This window comes from Octopus sinensis, linkage group LG25, assembly GCF_006345805.1.
Source record: "Octopus sinensis linkage group LG25, ASM634580v1, whole genome shotgun sequence".
NCBI lineage: Eukaryota > Metazoa > Mollusca > Cephalopoda > Octopoda > Octopodidae > Octopus > Octopus sinensis.
The window spans coordinates 23,771,486-23,792,600 of NC_043021.1; the positions used below are offsets into that span (position 1 = coordinate 23,771,486).

The window sequence follows — 21,115 nt, forward strand, 5'->3', positions numbered from 1 at the left end:
AAAAAAAACCAAGTCATGTGAAGCTTATCAGATCGTTTTGAATATTTTAATTATAGTAAAGGTGACTGGAATTTTCATTCGCATTTACCTTAATTAAAATATTCACAATGATCTGATGAGCTTCTCCTGTTTTGTTTTGTTTTTTCCTCCTTTAAATTATATATGTAATTAATATTAATATTAGGGAAGTTATTTCCGAGTCCACAGGGGAAAGAAAAAATTAGTACCACTATATATATATATATATATATATATATATATATATATATATATATATATATGAAAGAAGATTTGAAAATGCAATTTTCAAGATGTTAAAATATCATTTTCAAACCTTCTTTCATATATTTCCACACGTGCGGTACCTTATAACTTTACTATGTTATATATAGAAATATACATATTACAAACATGAACATATATTCACAAACTTATATGTATAACTATATTTATCCATGCATATACATACACACACAAAAACACATGTATATATGAATATATATGCATATGTATGTATATATATATATTTATATACATATACATGAATATACATACAAATACATACATACATACATACATACATACATACATACACACACACACACACACACACACACACACATATATATATATATATATATATATATATATATATATATATATGTATGTATATATATATATATATATATATATATATGTATGTATATATACATATACACACACATATATAAATGTATATGCGTATATATATACACACACAGGGTATTTGTGTTCGTATATCTGACTGGGCGCGTATGTGATTAAAAGCACTAATCAAATAGATGCTACAGGCTGTATTATTATTATTGTTGTTGTTGCTGTTGTTGCTGCTGCTGTTGTTGTTGTTGTTGTTGTTGTTGTTATTATTATTATTATTATGATTATTGCTGTTGTTGCTTTGTTGTTGATGATGTTTTTTTTGGTTTTTGGCGTTGTTATTGGTGACACACGGCACAAAAGCCTAAAAACCAAAGAAAGGACAATATTAATGAACCTTTGACCAAAAAGTTGTCCCCGAAATTTACATAACATATTATTCAATACATTCTCTTTAATTCGTCAATGATTCTCCAGCTTTGGCGTTGATCCATGCTGTCAACTTAGGCGCGTTTTCCGAAGTGCATTTTGAAGATATCTTACCAATATTTTCCCATAACCTGCAACGCAAAAGAAAAAAGAGAAATATTGGTGTCTTTTTGAATCACACACAAGCAAATTAAAATTTTTCTGTTGTTCGTGTGCTTGTTTTAGTACCTATTTCATTATTACCCACAAGGGGCTAAACACAGAGGGGACAAACAAGGACAGAAATAGGTATTAAGTCGATTACATCGACCCCAGTGCGTAACTGGTACTTAATTTATCGACGCCGAAAGGATGAAAGGCAAAGTCGACCTCGGCGGAATTTGAACTCACAACGTAACGCAGACGAAATACCTATTTCATTATTACCCACAAGGGGCTAAACACAGAGGGGATAAACAAGGACAGACATAGGTATTAAGTCGATTACATCGACCCCAGTGCGTAACTGTTACTTAATTTATCGACGCCGAAAGAATGAAAGGCAAAGTCGACCTCGGCGGAATTTGAACTCACAACGTAACGCAGACGAAATACCGCTAGGCATTTCGCCCGGTATGCTAACGATGCTGCCAGCTCACCGCCTGCTTGTTTTAGTACCGACTCAGTACAAACATTAACAGACCTGACATATGATCGGAGACATTTCAAACATGGTTGCCATGTCTAATTTTCAGCAAAAAGGTATCTCCAGACTACATTATTGTCATTTGACTGCGGCCATGCTGCAGCACCGCCTTTAGTCGAGCAAATCGACCCCAGGACTTATTATTTGTAAGCCTAGTACTTATTCTATCAGTCTCTTTTGCCGAACCGCTAAGTTACGGAGACGTAAACACACCAGCATCGGTTGTCAAGCGATGTTGGGGGAACAAACACAGACACACACACAGGCACACACACACACATACATGCATGCATGTATATATATATATATATATATATATATATATATATATATATATATATATATATATATATATACGTTTAAATATTTGTTGGGCAAGATTTTTATGTGAAGTCGTGTGTTGAAACAGATATTGTTATATAACAATATAACACATCCAATTCAGATACACGTACATACATCTTTCACTGTCTCCTATCTTTCACTTTTTGCTCTCACTTCAAAGCAAATGTCTCCTTTTCACTTTCTCCTGTCTTTCAATTTCTTCTCTTTTCAAGCATAAAGAAATTAGATATTTTTTACGGAAATTAACGAACAATCATAAGATCCTGTATGATCGACCATGTGAACGATTTGACAACTTTGATGCTTCAAACGAAAGAATTTCATAAAATAAATTCTTTTGGCAAACACACGCGCGCACACACACATATACATTCACACACACACGCACCACACACACACACACACACACAACACACACACACACACCACACACACACACTCTAGGTAAAACTTCTGTACGAATTATGTTATTTGTTGCTGTGTGCACGAGCAAAATTACAGCTAAAATCAAATTGAAATTACCATTTTATGCTCCTCAATTTGTGTTTGTGATGAGCGAATTTATAAACCTGATCTTCCATATAAACTTAAAGGGAAGGTTACCCAGAAATCCTGTTGTTTCCAGGATGTCCAAGGTGACATTTGTGCCCCTACCTTATTTTTTTCCTAAATTTCTTCCGATTCCAATGCCTTTGATACAGGAGATTTCACCCCCAAAACACGTTCTTAACATTTTAATTTTCTCCCTCCCCACCCCATTTTTTTCATTTTCATATCAATTCTTTTCTTGGTAACCCACGGAGAAAAAAACAGAGTACGAATCTTTAAGAATTTTCATCTTCCTTTTTCCTAAATAAAATCACTAAAATCTCCTTCGCAAACAACTACCCATCACCCTCCCACTTTCAAAAAGGTACAAACTCCCTGTGTTTCACTTTTAACCTTATGGAAAGCAGGGAAGTTTCTTCAGAAATAATGTCGTTTACCTGTTGATTCTAGCATGTTGGATTTTCTGGTGGCAATCTGGTATTTTTTGCGCCTGCTATTTCAGTACAATTCTATGCAAGCCTGAAGCATCAGACAAATGTGCAACATTGGAAAGTTTTAGCTTTCTGAAAGCGGGTAGGTGATGGGTAGGCGTGTGGGGTATTGAGTGTTTCTTAGAGAAAAAATAAACTTAAAAGAAATATGTATATTTCCCAGATTCGTAGTCGCAGTGTTTTTCTAAGGGGATAAAAAAATCGAAAAGAAGTTACAAATTCAGAAATTGTTGTGGGAACGGGGAGAAATAAAAATTTTGAAAACGTGATTTCTGGGTAAAATCGTATAAACCCTGTTTTATACGATGAAACAATACATAGTTTGTGATCCTTCTTAAGAACAGAAGCGCTTTCGCGCTAACCCATTTCACTTTTAAAACTCACTTTACTTTTAAACCCACTTCATTTTTAAACAAACATTTTAAAACCCACTTCACTTTTAAACAAACAATACCTTCCATTACTCCAGTAATCCAGTTCACTATATATCAGCTGTGCCGATTCTGCCCATAAGTAAGGAACGAATAATGCAATGTGTTTGTAGGTCATAACAGCTGGGCAACGCCGGAATGCATTGCTGGTATATAAGATGGCCATTCAAAGCTATGAAATGACTATGAAATTCAATCTAGCAAAACTTGACAGTGGAAAAATGGTTCCTCACAAACATCACTAACAACAACAACGACGACGATGACAACAACAACAACTACAACAACTACAACGGCAGCTGCAGCAACAGCAGAAACAATGTCGACGACTGTAATAACAATAAAAGCTAAGAAAACAACGATGGAAACAGATGTACGCGAAATACTTACGCTTTATAATGCTGTGATTTTGATTTCTCTATGGGCCGTTTAAAAATCTGCCACAGTCCCTCGCGATTATCCCAGCCGACTTCACAAAAATCGTTTTTCATGTAACAAGTGTGTTGTATAGCCAGGGTTTTTTCGAGGATAGAATTACAATCGAGTGTATCAGATTTGTACATATCAGTGAGTTCATTCATGAAACATCCAATTATTGAATTGATCCAAATTTTCCCCTGTAAAGTTAGGAAGTTTTTGAGTGAAAAATGAAATTAGTTTATGAGCGGTTATTCTTGTGGTTTTCTTTTCTGACGATTAATACGGATCATTATGGAAAACTAATCGTATCTTTACTCTTTACTCTTTTACTTGTTTCAGTCATTTGACTGCGGCCATGCTGGAGCACCGCCTTTTTTTAGTCGAGCAAATCGACCCCGGGACTTATTCTTTGTAAGCCCAGTACTTATTCTATCGGTCTCTTTTGCCGAACCGCTAAGTGACGGGGACGTAAACACACCAGCATCGGTTGTCAAGCAATGCTAGGGGGGGACAAACACAGACACACAAACATATATACACACACTTATAGATATATATACATATATACGACAGGCTTCTTTCAGTTTCCGTCTACCAAATCCACTCACAAGGCATTGGTCGGCCCGGGGCTATAGCAGAAAACACTTGCCCAAGATGCCACGCAGTGGGACTGAACCCGGAACCATGTGGTTGGTTAGCAAGCTACTTACCACACAGCTACTCATATGCTAATCATTATTATGTTATTTAAAAGCAGATGTGAAACATGTATGAATGAGATATTAATTAGAAAAAGAGACATAGAAATGAAAAACTCAGAAAAGTAAATGAATCTAAACGCGCTCACACACCTACACACACACATCACAGATAAATTAGCAATCAATTGTAATGTTGGTTAGAATCCAGTTATCTCAACAATCAGGACGCCCTAAAAGGGTCGAATCCCAACACGTACATAAACGTTCATATAGATACATACATTTATACGAATATGTATATACACACACATAGGTTATTGATATAATGCAAGTTATAGATCCAACATAAGGATGATTCAAGGGTTTATATATAAAAAAAAAACAAGTGGCGCAGGAGTGGCTGTGTGGTAAGTAGCTTGCTAACCAACCACATGGTTCCGGGTTCAGTCCCACTGCGTGGCATCTTGGGCAAGTGTCTTCTGCTATAGCCCCGGGCCGACCAATGCCATGTGAGTGGATTTGGTAGACGGAAACTGAAAGAAGCCTGTCGTATATATGTATATATATGTGTGTGTGTGCGTGTATGTTTGTGTGTCTGTCTTTGTCCCTCTAGCATTGCTTGACAACCGATGCTGGTGTGTTTACGTCCCCGTCACTTAGCGGTTCGGCAAAAGAGACTGATAGCATAAGTACTGGGCTTACAAAAGAATAAGTCCCGGGGTCGAGTTGCTCGATTAAAGGCGGTGCTCCAGCATGGCCAAAGTCAAATGACTGAAACAAGTAAAAGAGTAAAAGTGTAAAAGAGTAAGTGGAGTTTAAAAATTCACAACATCTGTTTCAGCAACATTTCGAATTGGTTATTGCAATTATATCGCGGAAAAATCCGCAATCATCAGGTGATTTTAAACATGGGCAGGAAGAGAAAATTTATACAGACCCACTAGATTTTTTCGGTTTGAAAGGCAGTTTTTCTAGCGGTGTCATATGAAATTGTCACCCATAATTATGACCCTAGAATCGATCTATTGCATTTCAATCTGTTTTAGGGTTAGAGTTAGTCAGGGTTATTGTTAGGAATGGGTGGAAGGTTATCTTTTTTTTTCTTCAGAAATGTAAATAAACACAATCTGTTTCTTAAACGAGGGACATATTCATACGGCACAGAATGTTTTTACCTCAATAGACGTCAGTGATTGGTTGAAATTGCAGAAATTGAAGAAAAAAAACAACAAATATCTTAGAAACTATAGAATTTTCTCTATAAAGCCAAGAGAAAAAGATGTTTTATAAACGCATTCTAAACCGAAACGATCCGATCCACTTTGCTAAGCCATTAGCAATGCAGAATTTAAGAACCGTTGAAAATTTAAATGACTGTCGGCGATTGACTTACGGCAGAGATTAAAGGCAACAACATTTTTATAGATCGCTCTCATAATTAATTATGCACCTAATGAGGACTGGGGTAGGCAATAAAGGATGAGAAGAAGATAGAGAAAGGAAAATAAAGAATATTATAGAGGAAGAAAGGGAAAGAAAGTTCATCATGGCGTCTAAATCTTTGTGCCATTCAAGTGATTACCGCAACTGGAGCCTTCGTTATCACACACACACATCAACATAGATTTATACACATCTAAACAATATATTGCTTCATACATCTTCATACACGCGAATATATACACCTAAAAATCCATAAATACGTAAGTACACATACTTATAGAGACAACCACACCCACACATAAACACACACAAACACATAAACATACACACATACACACACATATATACATACACTCAGATATACATACAAACACGCTCATATGTGTGTGTGTGTGTGGGGGGGTGATATGTCCTAAAATAAGCACACTCTAAAGGACTGAGCAGTTAATTATATGTCCGGTCATAAAGTAACCAATGGGTTAGCATCCATAAAGCGTTAAGTTTCATGGACGGCTCGTCAGACACAAATGGCAGATGGTATATATCCCTTTTCAAACAGAAAAGGGAAATGTTATGGTCAATTAATTTGTTAACAAAAGCTAAAATACCGTTTGAGACTTGTCCGAGTTATTTCACTGAGACAAGTTCAGATGGCAAAATTTATGATCTGAAGTGGCGAAAGGGGAATCTCCGCCCTTACGCAGTTTCAAGTTTGCGGGGACATTTTTCGTCTCAAATCAACGTATGGGGAATACCACACCCGTAGTATGAAGCGTTTGAGATGAAGGCATGGGCTATAAATCTCGTTTCTAGAATTTAATATATATATATATATATATATATATATATATATAATAAATATTAGGGAATGAATCCAAAATTACAGGGAAAAATCAGATTTAGGGTTAAATCCAATTTTATAGTAAAATATTATATAATATAATTCGAGACAAAACAACTATTTTAAAACCAAACAAGGAAAGACTTAATCAATACATAAAATTTTAATATAAATTAAATAAACCGCCACTACAAATGTTTCATGTCTGCTCCGACAATCTTCAGGTGGATTTTCGATCTAAGAATAGCAATATTTTAAAATATAATTTAAAATAATTTAAAATGATAAAACAATAAAATTATCAATGAAATAATGTAAAAAAATAAAAATATAATCTATATATAATCTATATATAATCTATATATAATCAATATATAATCTAAAATAATCTAAAATAAACCCTATAAACAATTGAATATAAAAACCTATTATAAAATTTCTCATATTTAAAAATGTACAAAAACCAAAAAACAACACGCAAAAAACAAAAACCAAAACCTAAAAACAAAAAACAAAAAACAAAAAACAAAAAATAAACTATATATACACATACATGCTCATACACTCAACACATTACTTATTCATACATCCTCACACACACATACAACACTCAATTCATAAACAATATACATATACCCGCTCACACATACATATACATACACATACATACAGAACACGATATATACCAATATATAAACACCCACACCCATACAGATAAATAAATTACGCAAACAATCACACACACACACACATTTTCACACATACATAAACACTCAAAAGAAAACTGAACAATTCTTAGCACGTGGATATCAAACATTTAAAAAAAATTATGAATGGAAATGAAATCCATACATACAAGTATAAATATAACTATACAAACCCTAACACAATACACACAAATACACACACATATATACACACACCCACAAACATAACCATATACACACTCACACATACATATACATACGTACAAGTCCCGATACAAACAAACTTTAATAAAACGACCATTAAAAACGAAAACTCATATATATTAATATATATATAAAAAAGAGTGTGTACACGCAGACGGGTGCAATCACACGCACATTCAAAACTTACATATATACAAGTGCATAAATAATCACACCCAATTACATAGCACTCATACACTCCCACATCTACACTTACACTTGTACACTCTCACACATACATACACACCCATACCTACATACAAAAAATATATTTCTAGTTTTATAGTTTAGGCTTTAATTATAGTTAGTATTTAATTGGTATTTCTTTGTTTTGTATTTAATTAATATTTTATTGAGTGTGGGAATGAATAATAGTGTATATATCGAGTTTGTACGTAAGTATATGTATGTGTGAGTGTGTATTTGGTTATGTTTGTGGGTGTGTGTATATGTGTGTGTATTTGTGTGTATTGTGTATGAAAGGGGTTTTATCTTTATCTTTTTATTTGTATGTATGGACTTCATTATCATGATTAGTTTAATAAGTATTTTGCATGAATGTATGGGTGTGTATGTAGGTGTGCGTGTGTACAAGTGTAAGTATAGATGCGGTAGTGTATGAGTGCTATGTAATTGAGTGTAATTATTTATGCAATTGTATACATGCAAGTTTTGAATGTCTGTGTGATTGCACCCGTCTGCGTGTACACACTCATTTATATATATATATATTAATATCTATTTGAATTTTAGTTTTTATGGGTTTTTAAAAAAATTGTAGAAAGTTTTGTATATTCCATTCATATTATGTGTAGAAATGTTGTTTTTCTTTTGTATGTTTATGTATGTGTGAATTTGTGTGTGTGTGAGTTTTTGCTTGTATCGAGTTTTGTACGTATGTATTTGTATGTGTGAGTGAGTATAAGGTTATGTTTGAGGGTGTGTGTATATATGTGTGTGTATTTGTGTGTATTGTGTAAGGGGTTGTATCTTTATATTTATACTTGTATGTATGGATTTTATTTATCATGATTATTTTAATAAGAATTTTTGTATGTAGGTATGGGTGTGTATGTATGTGTGAGAGTGTACAAGTGTAAGTGTAGATGTGGGAGTGTATGAGTGCTATGTAATTGGGTGTGATTATTTATGCACTTGTATACATGTAAGTTTTGAATGTGCGTGTGATTGCACCCGTCTGCGTGTACACACTCTTTTATATATATTTTAATATATATATATGAGTTTTCGTTTTTAATGGTCGTTTTATTAAAGTTTGTTTGTATCGAGATTTGTACGTATGTATATGTATGTGTGAGTGTGTATATGGTTATGTTTGTGGGTGTGTGTATATATGTGTGTGTATTTGTGTGTATTGTGTTAGGGGTTGTATAATTATATTTATACTTGTACGTATGGATTTCATTCATAAATGATATATAAATTAATAAAATTAATAGCCCCCTATTAAAGGTTACTGTAGATTAATTTGTTTTTAGTTTAGAGTACAATATATTTATTTTTAGTTATATAGTTTAGACTTTAATTATAGTTAGTATTTAATTGGTATTTCTTTGTTTTGTATTTACTTAATATTTTATTGAGTGTGTGAATGAATATTAGTGTATATATCGAGTTTGTACGTATGTATATGTATGTGTGAGTGTGTATATGGTTATGTTTGTGGTGTGTGTATATATGTGTGTGTATTTGTGTGTATTGTGTATGAATGGGGTTTTATCTTTATCTTTATATTTGTATGTATAGACTTCATTGTCATGATTAGTTTAATAAGTATTTTGTATGTAGGTATGGGTGTGTATGTATGTGTGCGTGTGTACAAGTGTAAGTATAGATGCGGTAGTGTATGAGTGCTATGTAATTGAGTGTGATTATTTATGTACTTGTATACATGCAAGTTTTGTATGTCCGTGTGATTGCACCCGTCTGCGTGTACACACTCATTTTTTTTATATATATATTAATATATATGAGTTTTCGTTTTTTTGGTTTTTTTAAAGAATTTGTAGAAAGTTTTGTATATCCATTCATAATTTTTTAATTTACGTTTGTTTACTACGCGCTAAGATTTTTATATTCCATTCATAATTTTAAAGACGCTGTTTTACGCGGCGCTAATAATTTTTATATGTTCGGTTCCATGGTAACGCAATTTTTTGTTTATTGTAATAACGGATAAAGTTATTCACTTCAAAATTTGATACTGATTAGAAGGTATGTATATTTTTCTCCTTGTTAATCTTGTTACTTATGATATCTGATTTCTTATGGAGTATTTTATATATCGTATTATGTGTAGAGATGTTGTTTTCTTTTGTATGTTTATGTATGTGTGAATTTGTGTGCGTGTGCGTATTTGATTGTATCGAGTTTGTACGTATTATTTGTATGTGTGAGTGTGTATATGGTTATGTTTGTGGGTGTGTGTGTATATATGTGTGTGTATTTATGTGTATTGTGTAATGGGTTGTATCTTTATATTTATACTTGTATGTATGGATTTTATTTATCATGATTATTTTAATAAGAATTTTTTGTATGTAGGTATGGGTGTGTATGTATGTGTGAGAGTGTACAAGTGTAAGTGTAGATGTGGGAGTGTATGAGTGCTATGTAATTGGGTGTGATTATTTATGCACTTGTATATATGTAAGTTTTGAATGTGCGTGTGATTGCACCCGTCTGCGTGTACACACTCTTTTTATATATATATTAATATATATGAGTTTTCGTTTTTAATGGTCGTTTTATTAAAGTTTGTTTGTATCGGGACTTGTACGTATGTATATGTATGTGTGAGTGTGTATATGGTTATGTTGTGGGTGTGTGTATATATGTGTGTGTATTGTGTGTATTGTGTTAGGGTTTGTATAGTTATATTTATACTTGAATGTATGGATTTCATTTCCATTCATAATTTTTTTTAAATGTTTGATATCCACGTGCTAAGAATTGTTCGGTTTTCTTTTGAGTGTTTATGTATGTGTGAAAATGTGTGTGTGTGTGTGTGATTGTTTGCGTAATTTATTTATCTGTATGGGTGTGGGTGTTTATATATTGGTATATATCGTGTTCTGTATGTATGTGTATGTATATGTATGTGTGAGCGGGTATATGTATATTGTTTATGAATTGAGTGTTGTATGTGTGTGTGAGGATGTATGAATAAGTAATGTGTTGAGTGTATGAGCATGTATGTGTATATATAGTTTATTTTTTGTTTTTTGTTTTTTGTTTTTTTTTTAGGTTTTGGTTTTTGTTTTTTGCTTGTTGTTTTTTGGTTTTTGTACATTTTTAAATATGAGAAATTTTATAATAGGTTTTTATATTCAATTGTTTATAGGGTTTATTTTAGATTATTTTAGATTATATATTGATTATATATAGATTATATATAGATTATATATAGATTATATTTTATTTTTTTACATTATTCATTGATAATTTTATTGTTTTATCATTTTAAATTATTTTAAATTATATTTTAAAATATTGCTATTCTTAGATCGAAAATTCACCTGAAGATTGTCGGAGCAGACATGAAACATTTGTAGTGGCGGTTTATTTAATTTATATTAAAATTTTATGTATTGATTAAGTCTTTCCTTGTTTGGTTTTAAAATAGTGGTTTTGTCTCGAATTATATTATATCATATATATATATATATATATATATATATATATACATACACAGACATACACACACACACACACACACACACACATATATATATATATAATTTTCGAGCTACAGTGATTCATCAACTCGAAAATTTAAAGAAATTAACAGCCATGAAACGATCGTAGTGATATATTAATTATATTTTTTTAATAATTTTGTTATATATTTAAATAATATAAATTAAATAATCTTATGTATTGGCTTAAGTTTTTCATTGTATGATTTGCCTAATAGTGGTTTTGTCTCTAATTTATATAATATATATATATATATATATATATATATATATATATATATATATATATATATCACCGTGATCACCGTGACCGACCAGGCTATCAGATGTTGCTACACATCGCTGGTCAAAATGTGCTTCGCATTGTTTTAGCCTTCAAATGACGCCATCCCGCTGACTGAGCGACCAGGCCAACAGAAGAAGGAGTGAAAGAGTACAGCAGAGATCACCACCACACCCTGCCGAAGCCTCGTGGAGCTTTAGGTGTTTTCGCTCAATAAACACTCACAACGCCCGTTCTGGGAATCGAAGCCGCGATCCTACAACCGCGAGACCGCTGCCCTAACCACTGGGCCATTGCGCCTCATATATATATATATATATATATATATGTGTGTGTGTGTGTGTGTGTGTGTGTGTGTGTGTGTGTGTGTGTGTGTGTGTGTGTGTATGTCTATGTATGTATATATATATATATATAGAGAGAGAGAGAGAAAGAGAAGAGGGGAGGAAGAGTGAGAGAAAGGAGGAAAATGAGAGATAGCTTCTGGGAAATAATTGTACAAAATCTTTAATATAATATCGGGTCATTGCTGAGCGCAGCGAGGACCTTCATTTTCTTGTATTTCGTATATGTTTGTTTGGATATATTATACGTATCTAAATCTATACATGTAAAGTCTTTATATTCCACAGTCACCACTTCAAGAAGATGCACAGTCCACTATCAGTTTAGGACAAGATGTTGACAACTAATTACTATCCATATGGATACAGCTGTAAATTATTTTATTTGTACAATCCGAAATCGTCCCTGAATTTGTATTTAAAATGGTGTCATTGTGCATAAATAGCATGAATTTTGATTCCTGCTATATTCTCTGCCTTAGCTAAATTCTTTCAATATATATATATATATATATATATATATATATATATATATATATATATATATACATACACATACTATACACTCTCTCAAACACACACTCATACACAGGGTGATGAATTGGGGAATAGAAAGCAGAAATACTAAATTTGTAGTAGAGAAAATGTTAGCTGACTTGGAGTACTGAATGCCATCTTAAAAAGTTTTATATGCATCTTGATTTCGCTGGGTGTCAAAATGCCGACCTCACGACCGCTGCTCAAAGCTCTGTGAACGCTGTAAAAGCTGTAAGACATGACATAGACAGCTTCAACGGCAGCTACAAAGTTGTGAGCTATGATCAGCGGAAGGGGCACAGTAGACTTTCTGACTGGGTTTCTACGCCGAGATTCCGCCCCACATCTCCAAACAGGGACTGAGGTTCAATTCAGACGGCTATGTGACGCTGCTGGAGAATGTGGCAAATCTCTGGCTGGAGAGGGTTGCTAGCGGATAACCATACATATGGCACAAAGATTCAACTCCTTGCTATACCTTCGGAAAGAGTTAGAATTGGTTGTCGGAGAATTTATGCGTCTTTACCAGTCCTAATTTCTGGGCCTCCTAATTCTCTCCGATTATAAGCTCATGTTTGGGCACGGTTGAGACAGACGCCAAACGCCAAACACTCTGCGTGCAACTCCAAGGCCTCGTTCATGGCCAAGATGAAGGTGTTCGAAGATCTTCTCAGAGACACAGTGAGGTACGTATGTACCAGATGCTGCAGCCGTCTTAAGGCCTTAGTGAAAGGCGAGGGAGGTTATTTTGAGTAAAGTGTTATTTGCCAGCAATATTCTAGTTGATATTTTTGAATTATTTAAAAGGTAATTTATTTTTAGATGGGATATTTTGTCTTCTACTTTTATAGAAACTGTTCAATTTAGCCCAAACACCCTGTACAAACTTTATTCACTCTTTCTCATTCTATTTCTCACGCACAATTCTTTCCACTTAAGAATTTCACTTACTATATCATTCAAAGTTTTTGCCACGTTCAAAGCTCTTCTACATTGCCTATACGAGGTATCCTGCTTCTTTCTTTCGGGATGACAAGGGAACCTCTCATCCAAACATTTGTAAAACTTGCAGTTGACATTTTCACTATGTTTGAGACATTTGGGAGTAACGTCTGAAAAAGAAAAAGAAAAGAAATACAAAGGTATTAAACACGGTGTTACCGATTCTTTCTGGTTATTAATAATAAGACCCCCACCTCCCCTAAGAGAGCAAGACAAGAAGCTGGCATTCCGTCGCTTGCTCCCACGAGGGTTCCAGGTGATCCGATCAATGGAACAGCCACTCCACAGACACGTGTACGTTTAACGTACTTATCAGGGAGATTTAGCATGACACAAAACGCAATCAGGTTGGCCCTTCGAAATACAGGTACTACTATTTTTTTTGTTTTTGCTCACTGAGTGGATTGAAGCAATATGAAATAAAGTGTCTTACGCAAGGACACAATGTGTCGCCAGGAACTGAACTCATGACCTTACGATTGTGAGCCGAGAACCTTAACCATTAAGCTACGCACCTGAAACGGGTAAAAGGTAAATAAAAGATGAAATTTTGATGGTGGGAGCCAATCGGACAAAATAATGGAAACACCTTAAAAATTCAAATAAATTAATTTTAATATGGGGTAGGACCACCTTTGGCAGTAATTAGAGCTTGTTTTTCTAAAATGCACCATAAATGTTCAATAATATTGAGATCTGGGGATTGTGGTGGCCAGATAAGATGTTCAACTACACTAGAATGTTCCTCGTGCCATTCAATAACAACTTTAGCTGTGTAAATTGGTGCATCATTATACTGAAAGATTGCGTTTCCCTCTGGAAACAGTTCCGCAACCATAGGATGAATTTGATGAGATAAAATGCTTAAACTGTCTTGACTATTAATACTGCCATGAAGGAAAACCATTGAGCCGGCGGATTTCCAAGATATAGCCCCCAGATCATCAGATCCACCACCATGTTTAAGAGTTAGAAGAAGGCAGTCTGGGTCAAATGCCTCTTTTGGCTGTCTCCACACGTATACTCGCCCGGTGGTCGGAAATAATATAAAGGTTGACTTGTCCGAGAAAGTAACATTCTTCCACTGCTCTAGGGACCAATTTTGTAGGTTTTTACTCCACTCTAATTGCTTTGCAACGTTTATTTTTGAATGTAGTGGTTTTCTGATTGCAGCCCTCGCGTGAAATCCGGCTTTGTGCAGCTCCCGGCGAACAGTTTTTGTGGAAACTGGGTTCTTAAGGTGGTCATTAAGCTCTGCAGTAAATTGGGGAGCTGTACTGTTGTGATCCTTTCTAATAATTCGCGTAAGAGTCCGGAGATTTGTTTCAACGAGGAAGTTTTTCCCTCTTTCTCAAAGGCTGCCATTACTTTCCAGACAGTATTTCTTGATACACCAAACATTTGGGCTGCCATATGCGCACCAACAATTTGACCCCTTTGAAAGTCCGATAGATCTATCATGTTAATGGATTTTGATTATCTTTTTCTGGTGATATCTGAAAGAAACAGCAATTTTAGCAAAACATATTAAGCAACACTAATAATAAATCAAAAGCAGAAAAATAAACAAGCTTTTGACAGTTTTATCAATATTTCAAAATTATGATGCTATGATGCTAGGTGTTTACATTATTTTGTAAGTAGCTGTGAGGTAAGTAGCTTTCTTCCCAACCACATGGTTCCGGGTTCAGTCCCACTGCGTGGCACCTAGGCCAAGTGTCTTCTACTATAGCCTCAGGCCGCCAAAGCCTTGTGAGTGGATTTGGCATTCAAACCTGGCTTGAATGCTTGCAACAGAGTAGAATTTGCTTAAGGCAGCTGAGGTCCCAGGTCGTGCTGCTAAGTCCGGACAACGGATTGAATATGCCGTGTCTGCTGGCCGTCTCGGGATTTGAACTCATAACGCGAAGACCGGGCAGTAATCTAGCAAGGTACCCGATCAGCTGCTTTCAAAGATCGTCAGTTCTCTGTTATGAATTCGTACCATTGTTGATGACTCCGAAAATGGTGGAAGGCAAATTTGACCTCTGGGAGACTTGAACTCAGAACATAGATATTGAAACAAATGCTACAAAGTAATCCTTGATATTAGCCTTCCATGTGTCGAGATCTTTAATATCTAAGAAAGCATTTTTTAATATTTCACTACTGAACATGTACATACTGTCTGTTTTTAACGCAATCAAGCATGTCGAAAGACCCTCCTAAATCTATGGGATTAATAAAATTAATATTCCTCTTGAAGACTTGCAGGAGAGACATGTACAAGGAGGTAAGTTAGAGGAAAGATGGACTGGGTGCTGTGGTTATTAACTCGATGGGTCACAAGGGTGACAAGAGGAGGAAAGACAAATGTTTTGGAAATGCTTGAGTTGAGGAGATATGAACTCACTTCGAGGGGCATTCGAGATCAGAAACCATTCCCTGTGGCAAGAAACCTATCGCTCCCCCAGATTTTAATTCCTCACTCCTTCTAATATAATGTAACCCCGTTATACATACATTGCCTAAGCTAAGATTCATGTAGTTCCTTCGGATTTTCAGACTTTATTCCTATATCACTCTACTAATTTATGTAATCCGGTTACACATGGCGTAGAGAATCACTCTTTGTTCTCTTATTTTATTAACATCTTCGTTCAACTCCATTTATTTATTTATTCATATATATATATATATATATATTATATATATATATATATATATATATATATAATATATTATATATATATATATACATATAATATATATTAGGGAATAATTTAATATAATATATATACATATATATATATATATATAATAATATATATAATATATACATATAATAAATATTAGGGACTAATTTAATATAATATATATACATATATATAATATATATATATATATATATATAGATATATATATATATATATATATATAATATATATATATATATACATATATACATATATACATATACACATATATACATATACACGACGAGCTTCTTTCGGTTTCCGTCTACGAAATTCACTGAGAAGTCATTGGTCGACCCGTCGCTATATTAAAAGATACTTGCTTAGGGTGCCCCGCCGTGGTAATGAACCCGGAACCATGTGTTTGAGGAGCAACTTCTTATCACACAGCCACGCCTGCGTCTGTTACTACTCAGCCAATCCTGCGCATTGATAACCTGTTCATGGAGTACTGGAATATTAGCAACAATTGTGACTGTTCCGGAAACTTTTGATACCACTTCGTATGTATGTATATTATATTTGCTGATGTGTCTGCATTTATACATTACACTATACTGGAAATCGTCCAGTGACAAGACTAAGTCACTACAGTTAGAGATAGGACGGGATACAGTTGATGACCCCATTGTCATCACCGGGCCCTGTTCGCACTCCAAAACGCTTGTTGTTCTCCCCACCCATGAGATATATCTGTGAGATAGACAAGGTTGAAATTAAACTGTAATTGTCCAAAACAGAAAAAAATTACTTAGCTATTGCAACAACGACTGTTTAGGTGAGGTGACTACATTGTTAACAGAAGGAAGACGGTGAGCTATGCATTGGGTCAAATCAATTTAAACAGTCCCTGTTAGCAAATAACAGTGTTAGAGAACACTATAAGTATTGATACTGTTTGAAGGTGCCGAAATCTTTGGAAACACAATTCGAGACCTGATGTAGAAGCTCCACATAAAATACAAATAATATATATTAATAAATATATACACAGACACACTGATGCAAAAAAGAAAAACACTGATGCACTCACCTGCTTTGGCTTTAATAACACGAGCAGGGTCAAGTTCAGTGTGAAAATAAAATCCTTTGATTGCTAATACAAATGACATCAAAAGAACCGCGAGAAACCTCCACATGTTTTCTACTTCTTTCTGCCTACTTAAATACCAAAGTCTTGTGCTGCTATCAATGTGTTCTGCTCTCTTCAAATCCTTCTCTCGAATTGTATTACTGATGTCTGCATTATATAGTTTTTGTTACAATTTATTTTCCCCCTCTCACTTTCTTGTCTCAGTGTCACTCTCTTCATATGCATATATATATATATATATATATTATATATATATATATATATATATATACATATATATATATATATATATAATATATATATATTATATATATATATATATATATATAATATATATATATATATATATATATATATAATATATATATATATATATTATATATATATATACACGTATATATGTATGTGTGTGTGTCTGACTCTCTGTGTCTATACATACATATATATTTGTATGAACGCATATATATATATATATAATATATATATATACGTATGTTTGTATGTTTGTATGTATGTATGCCAACGCACTCGCTCATCAGACAACCCGCTAACTCATTCATTGGTATTCTGTCAAGTTGACAAACACTGATATATTAGCTAAAGGAATATAAAAAAAATATATGATTCGTTTTCATAAAACAATATTCGCAAAAAGAGAAAGGGAGACATACCTGTACTTCAACCATTTTGAATTTAAGGGCTTCCAAAATTTGCCTGGCATCGGTAAACTCAAACCTACATGGTGTTATCAAATTCTTCCCTATCATTTGCAGTCAATAATTAACAGTTAAATAATAACCCATATCTATCTATCTATCTATCTATCTATCTATCTATCTATCTATCTATCTATCTATCTATCTATCTATCTATCTATCTATCCATTTGCTGTCAACACCCGTTAAAAGGAGGACTGGGCATGCCGTGGTTGATGATGCGCAGACACGCGCTGAGACTGCGACATCTCAGGCTCTTCGTAGACGACGGTGAACAGGTGTGGTCGCCGTTTGTGAGGCACGCTTTCCCGCAGCTCGTCTCCATGACCGAACTGCAGTCGTGGATCAAAAAGAGGCCGAGGAAGGGTGAATGGCACCACGAGTGTCGCGTTGCTCTCAAGCAACTCTGCCGTCCTGGGTCGACCTTGAGTGACTTCAACACAACCAAAGCATTCTATAGGGGATTAGTGGAGGGGAGGTACGACGACGAGCTCGGGGCGAACCTGGACGTCGACGAGGAGTACCTGACCCGCCTGTTCAGGACGACTTTCGGGCCAGGGCCCATGGACAACGTCCAGAGATCCCTGGCCTGGCAGTGCTACCGAGAAGCGCTACACGTTCGGGATAAGCTCTACAGACACGGCTCGAGAAACACGGGGCCGACCTGCCCGAGATGCGGTCAGAGCGACGAAACCGTTCTGCACGCACACGTGCAGTGTCCAACAATTTCCGACCTGTGAGCTTATGTCGAACAACTGTCACGTGTGGGACGAGTCGGTTTATCAGCTGAGTCTATCGTCAATATTGTCACGCCTCCTTCCTTCAAACGGGAAGGAAGAGCTATTTTCATCATCTTTGTGGCTATGGCGAAAGAATGTATCTGGTGGACGCGTCTGAAAGGATTGGAGACAAACACTTTCCTCTCTGGTCAATCTCTCATCAACTTCTTCAAGTACCACTTGAAAAGGAAAGTGAGATTAGAGAGGCAAGTTTTGTCTAGCGAATGTTTTAAAAAAAGATGGGTGACTGTAGCAAGGATGGCACGTATGAATGACGAAGCCACCTTGAGCATAATCCTATGAACCCAGAAATTGAAAACAGAGGGTTACCCACTTGCAAACAAATGTGGTAACATGTAACAATATTGACCAAGGTTACCGTGGTCTTTTTCGTAGGCTTTTCTTCCCACAGATAAACCTTACTTGTTTTCCCCTTTACACCATATATCATAACACTGTGATACACGATCCCTATTGATCGTTTTTTTTCCTCTTCCCCTTTTTTCCCCCTTTTTCTTCTTTTTTCATTTCTCTTTTCTTTTGTTCCTTTTCCTTTTCTTTTTTTTCTTTTTATTCTTTTTATTTTATTTTATTTATTTTTTTGTTCTTTTCTTCCCTTTTACGATCCCTCTTGATCGAAAACCTACGCCACCCCTTTTTTTTCTTTTGTTTTTTGTTTTTTTCATCCCCAAAAGAAAAGCTCTACCTTGTAACTTGTCCCATCTATGTGCAGCCCTGTGTGGCCAATAAAGAAACTTATCTATCTATCTATCTATCTATCTATCTATCTATCTATCTATCTATATATCTATCTATCTATCTATCTATCTATCTATCTCTGTCTATGGATGTGCTGTCTCATCGACTCCGAAGGTAATTCTTTATTTTGACTATTTATAGCCCAATTTTTGTGTACATTTTTGTAAATAAGTTGTGTAAGGCACCCAACTTTCGTTTGAGTGCTTTTCCAAGGGAGGAATTCGCCCCTAGGGGCAGTTTCAACCCTATTTAATTTTTGTAATTTCTTTCTAGACATTTTCAAAATGTCAAGAAATTGTATTGTAGAACAATGGTCGCGTTCCTTTATCGACCAGCTTTCTCCTAGACTGGAAACGCTAGGAGAAAAAAAGAATTTTTGCGCGCAAAGTAAAATTATCAATGACTTTGCAATGAACGCTACATCTACGTGTAGTAACAGCCCTGTCACCAACATCGCCACTAGCAAGAACAACATAGAGACTACTACTGTTACCACCACCGCCTTCACCACCACCACCACCGCCTTCACCACCACCACCGCCGCCACCTCATCCACTACCTCAACTACCAACAGCAACAACAATAACAATGACAACAAAAATAAAAATTGCGCCACTATTTAAATACAAACACACCATCATCAAACCCCCCAACAATGTTGACAGCCATAAACACAAATAACCACGACCTAATGGAATACATTAGGTCAAACACCAACATAACTGAAAACGACATAAAAACAAATAACCACCCACGCACAACACCACCACAACATATTAAAATAATACACGTAACACAGAACACACACCCAGCACCCTGAAATCTCTCTACCCTGATACAGTAGGGAGATTTCAAAAATACCTATCAAAGAAACTTTACAAAACCTCATGGGAGAAGACTGTGAGGTGAAAAACAAAGGACTTTCGGACGATAAGTAACCTTTTCTCTCTCTCTTTCCTTTCTTCGCACTTTCTTTTCGTGTGTAAAACACAATTTTCTATAGGAGCATGCTCAAAATAGGCAGTATAAATGTACGTGGCTTGGGGTCGCCTTGGAAACAAGGCTACCTGTTAAATGATATCAAGTCACTAAATCTGAATGTCATAGCCATCAGTGAGACCAGACTCCACAGCTCGGGGGCACTCCAGCACATGTTCGGCACACATTTCAACATTTATTTTTCTCCGTGTCTACCGAGAATGGGCGGAGGTGGCACCGCGGTGCTTC

At 35.0% G+C, this 21,115-nt stretch overlaps 1 protein-coding gene across 1 annotated transcript; it reads right to left on the bottom strand.

Annotated features, from left to right (window-relative positions):
- Positions 1 to 1,090: 1,090 nt before the first annotated feature.
- On the bottom strand, positions 1,091 to 17,680 carry LOC115224535. Its single transcript, XM_029795445.1, has 4 exons — positions 17,575 to 17,680; positions 13,756 to 13,916; positions 3,957 to 4,183; positions 1,091 to 1,196 (listed from the first exon to the last, which is right to left on the bottom strand). The coding sequence occupies exons 1-4, from the start codon at positions 17,678 to 17,680 to the stop codon at positions 1,091 to 1,093; spliced, it is 600 nt and encodes a 199-aa protein (XP_029651305.1).
- Between the last annotated feature and the right edge of the window lie 3,435 nt (positions 17,681 to 21,115).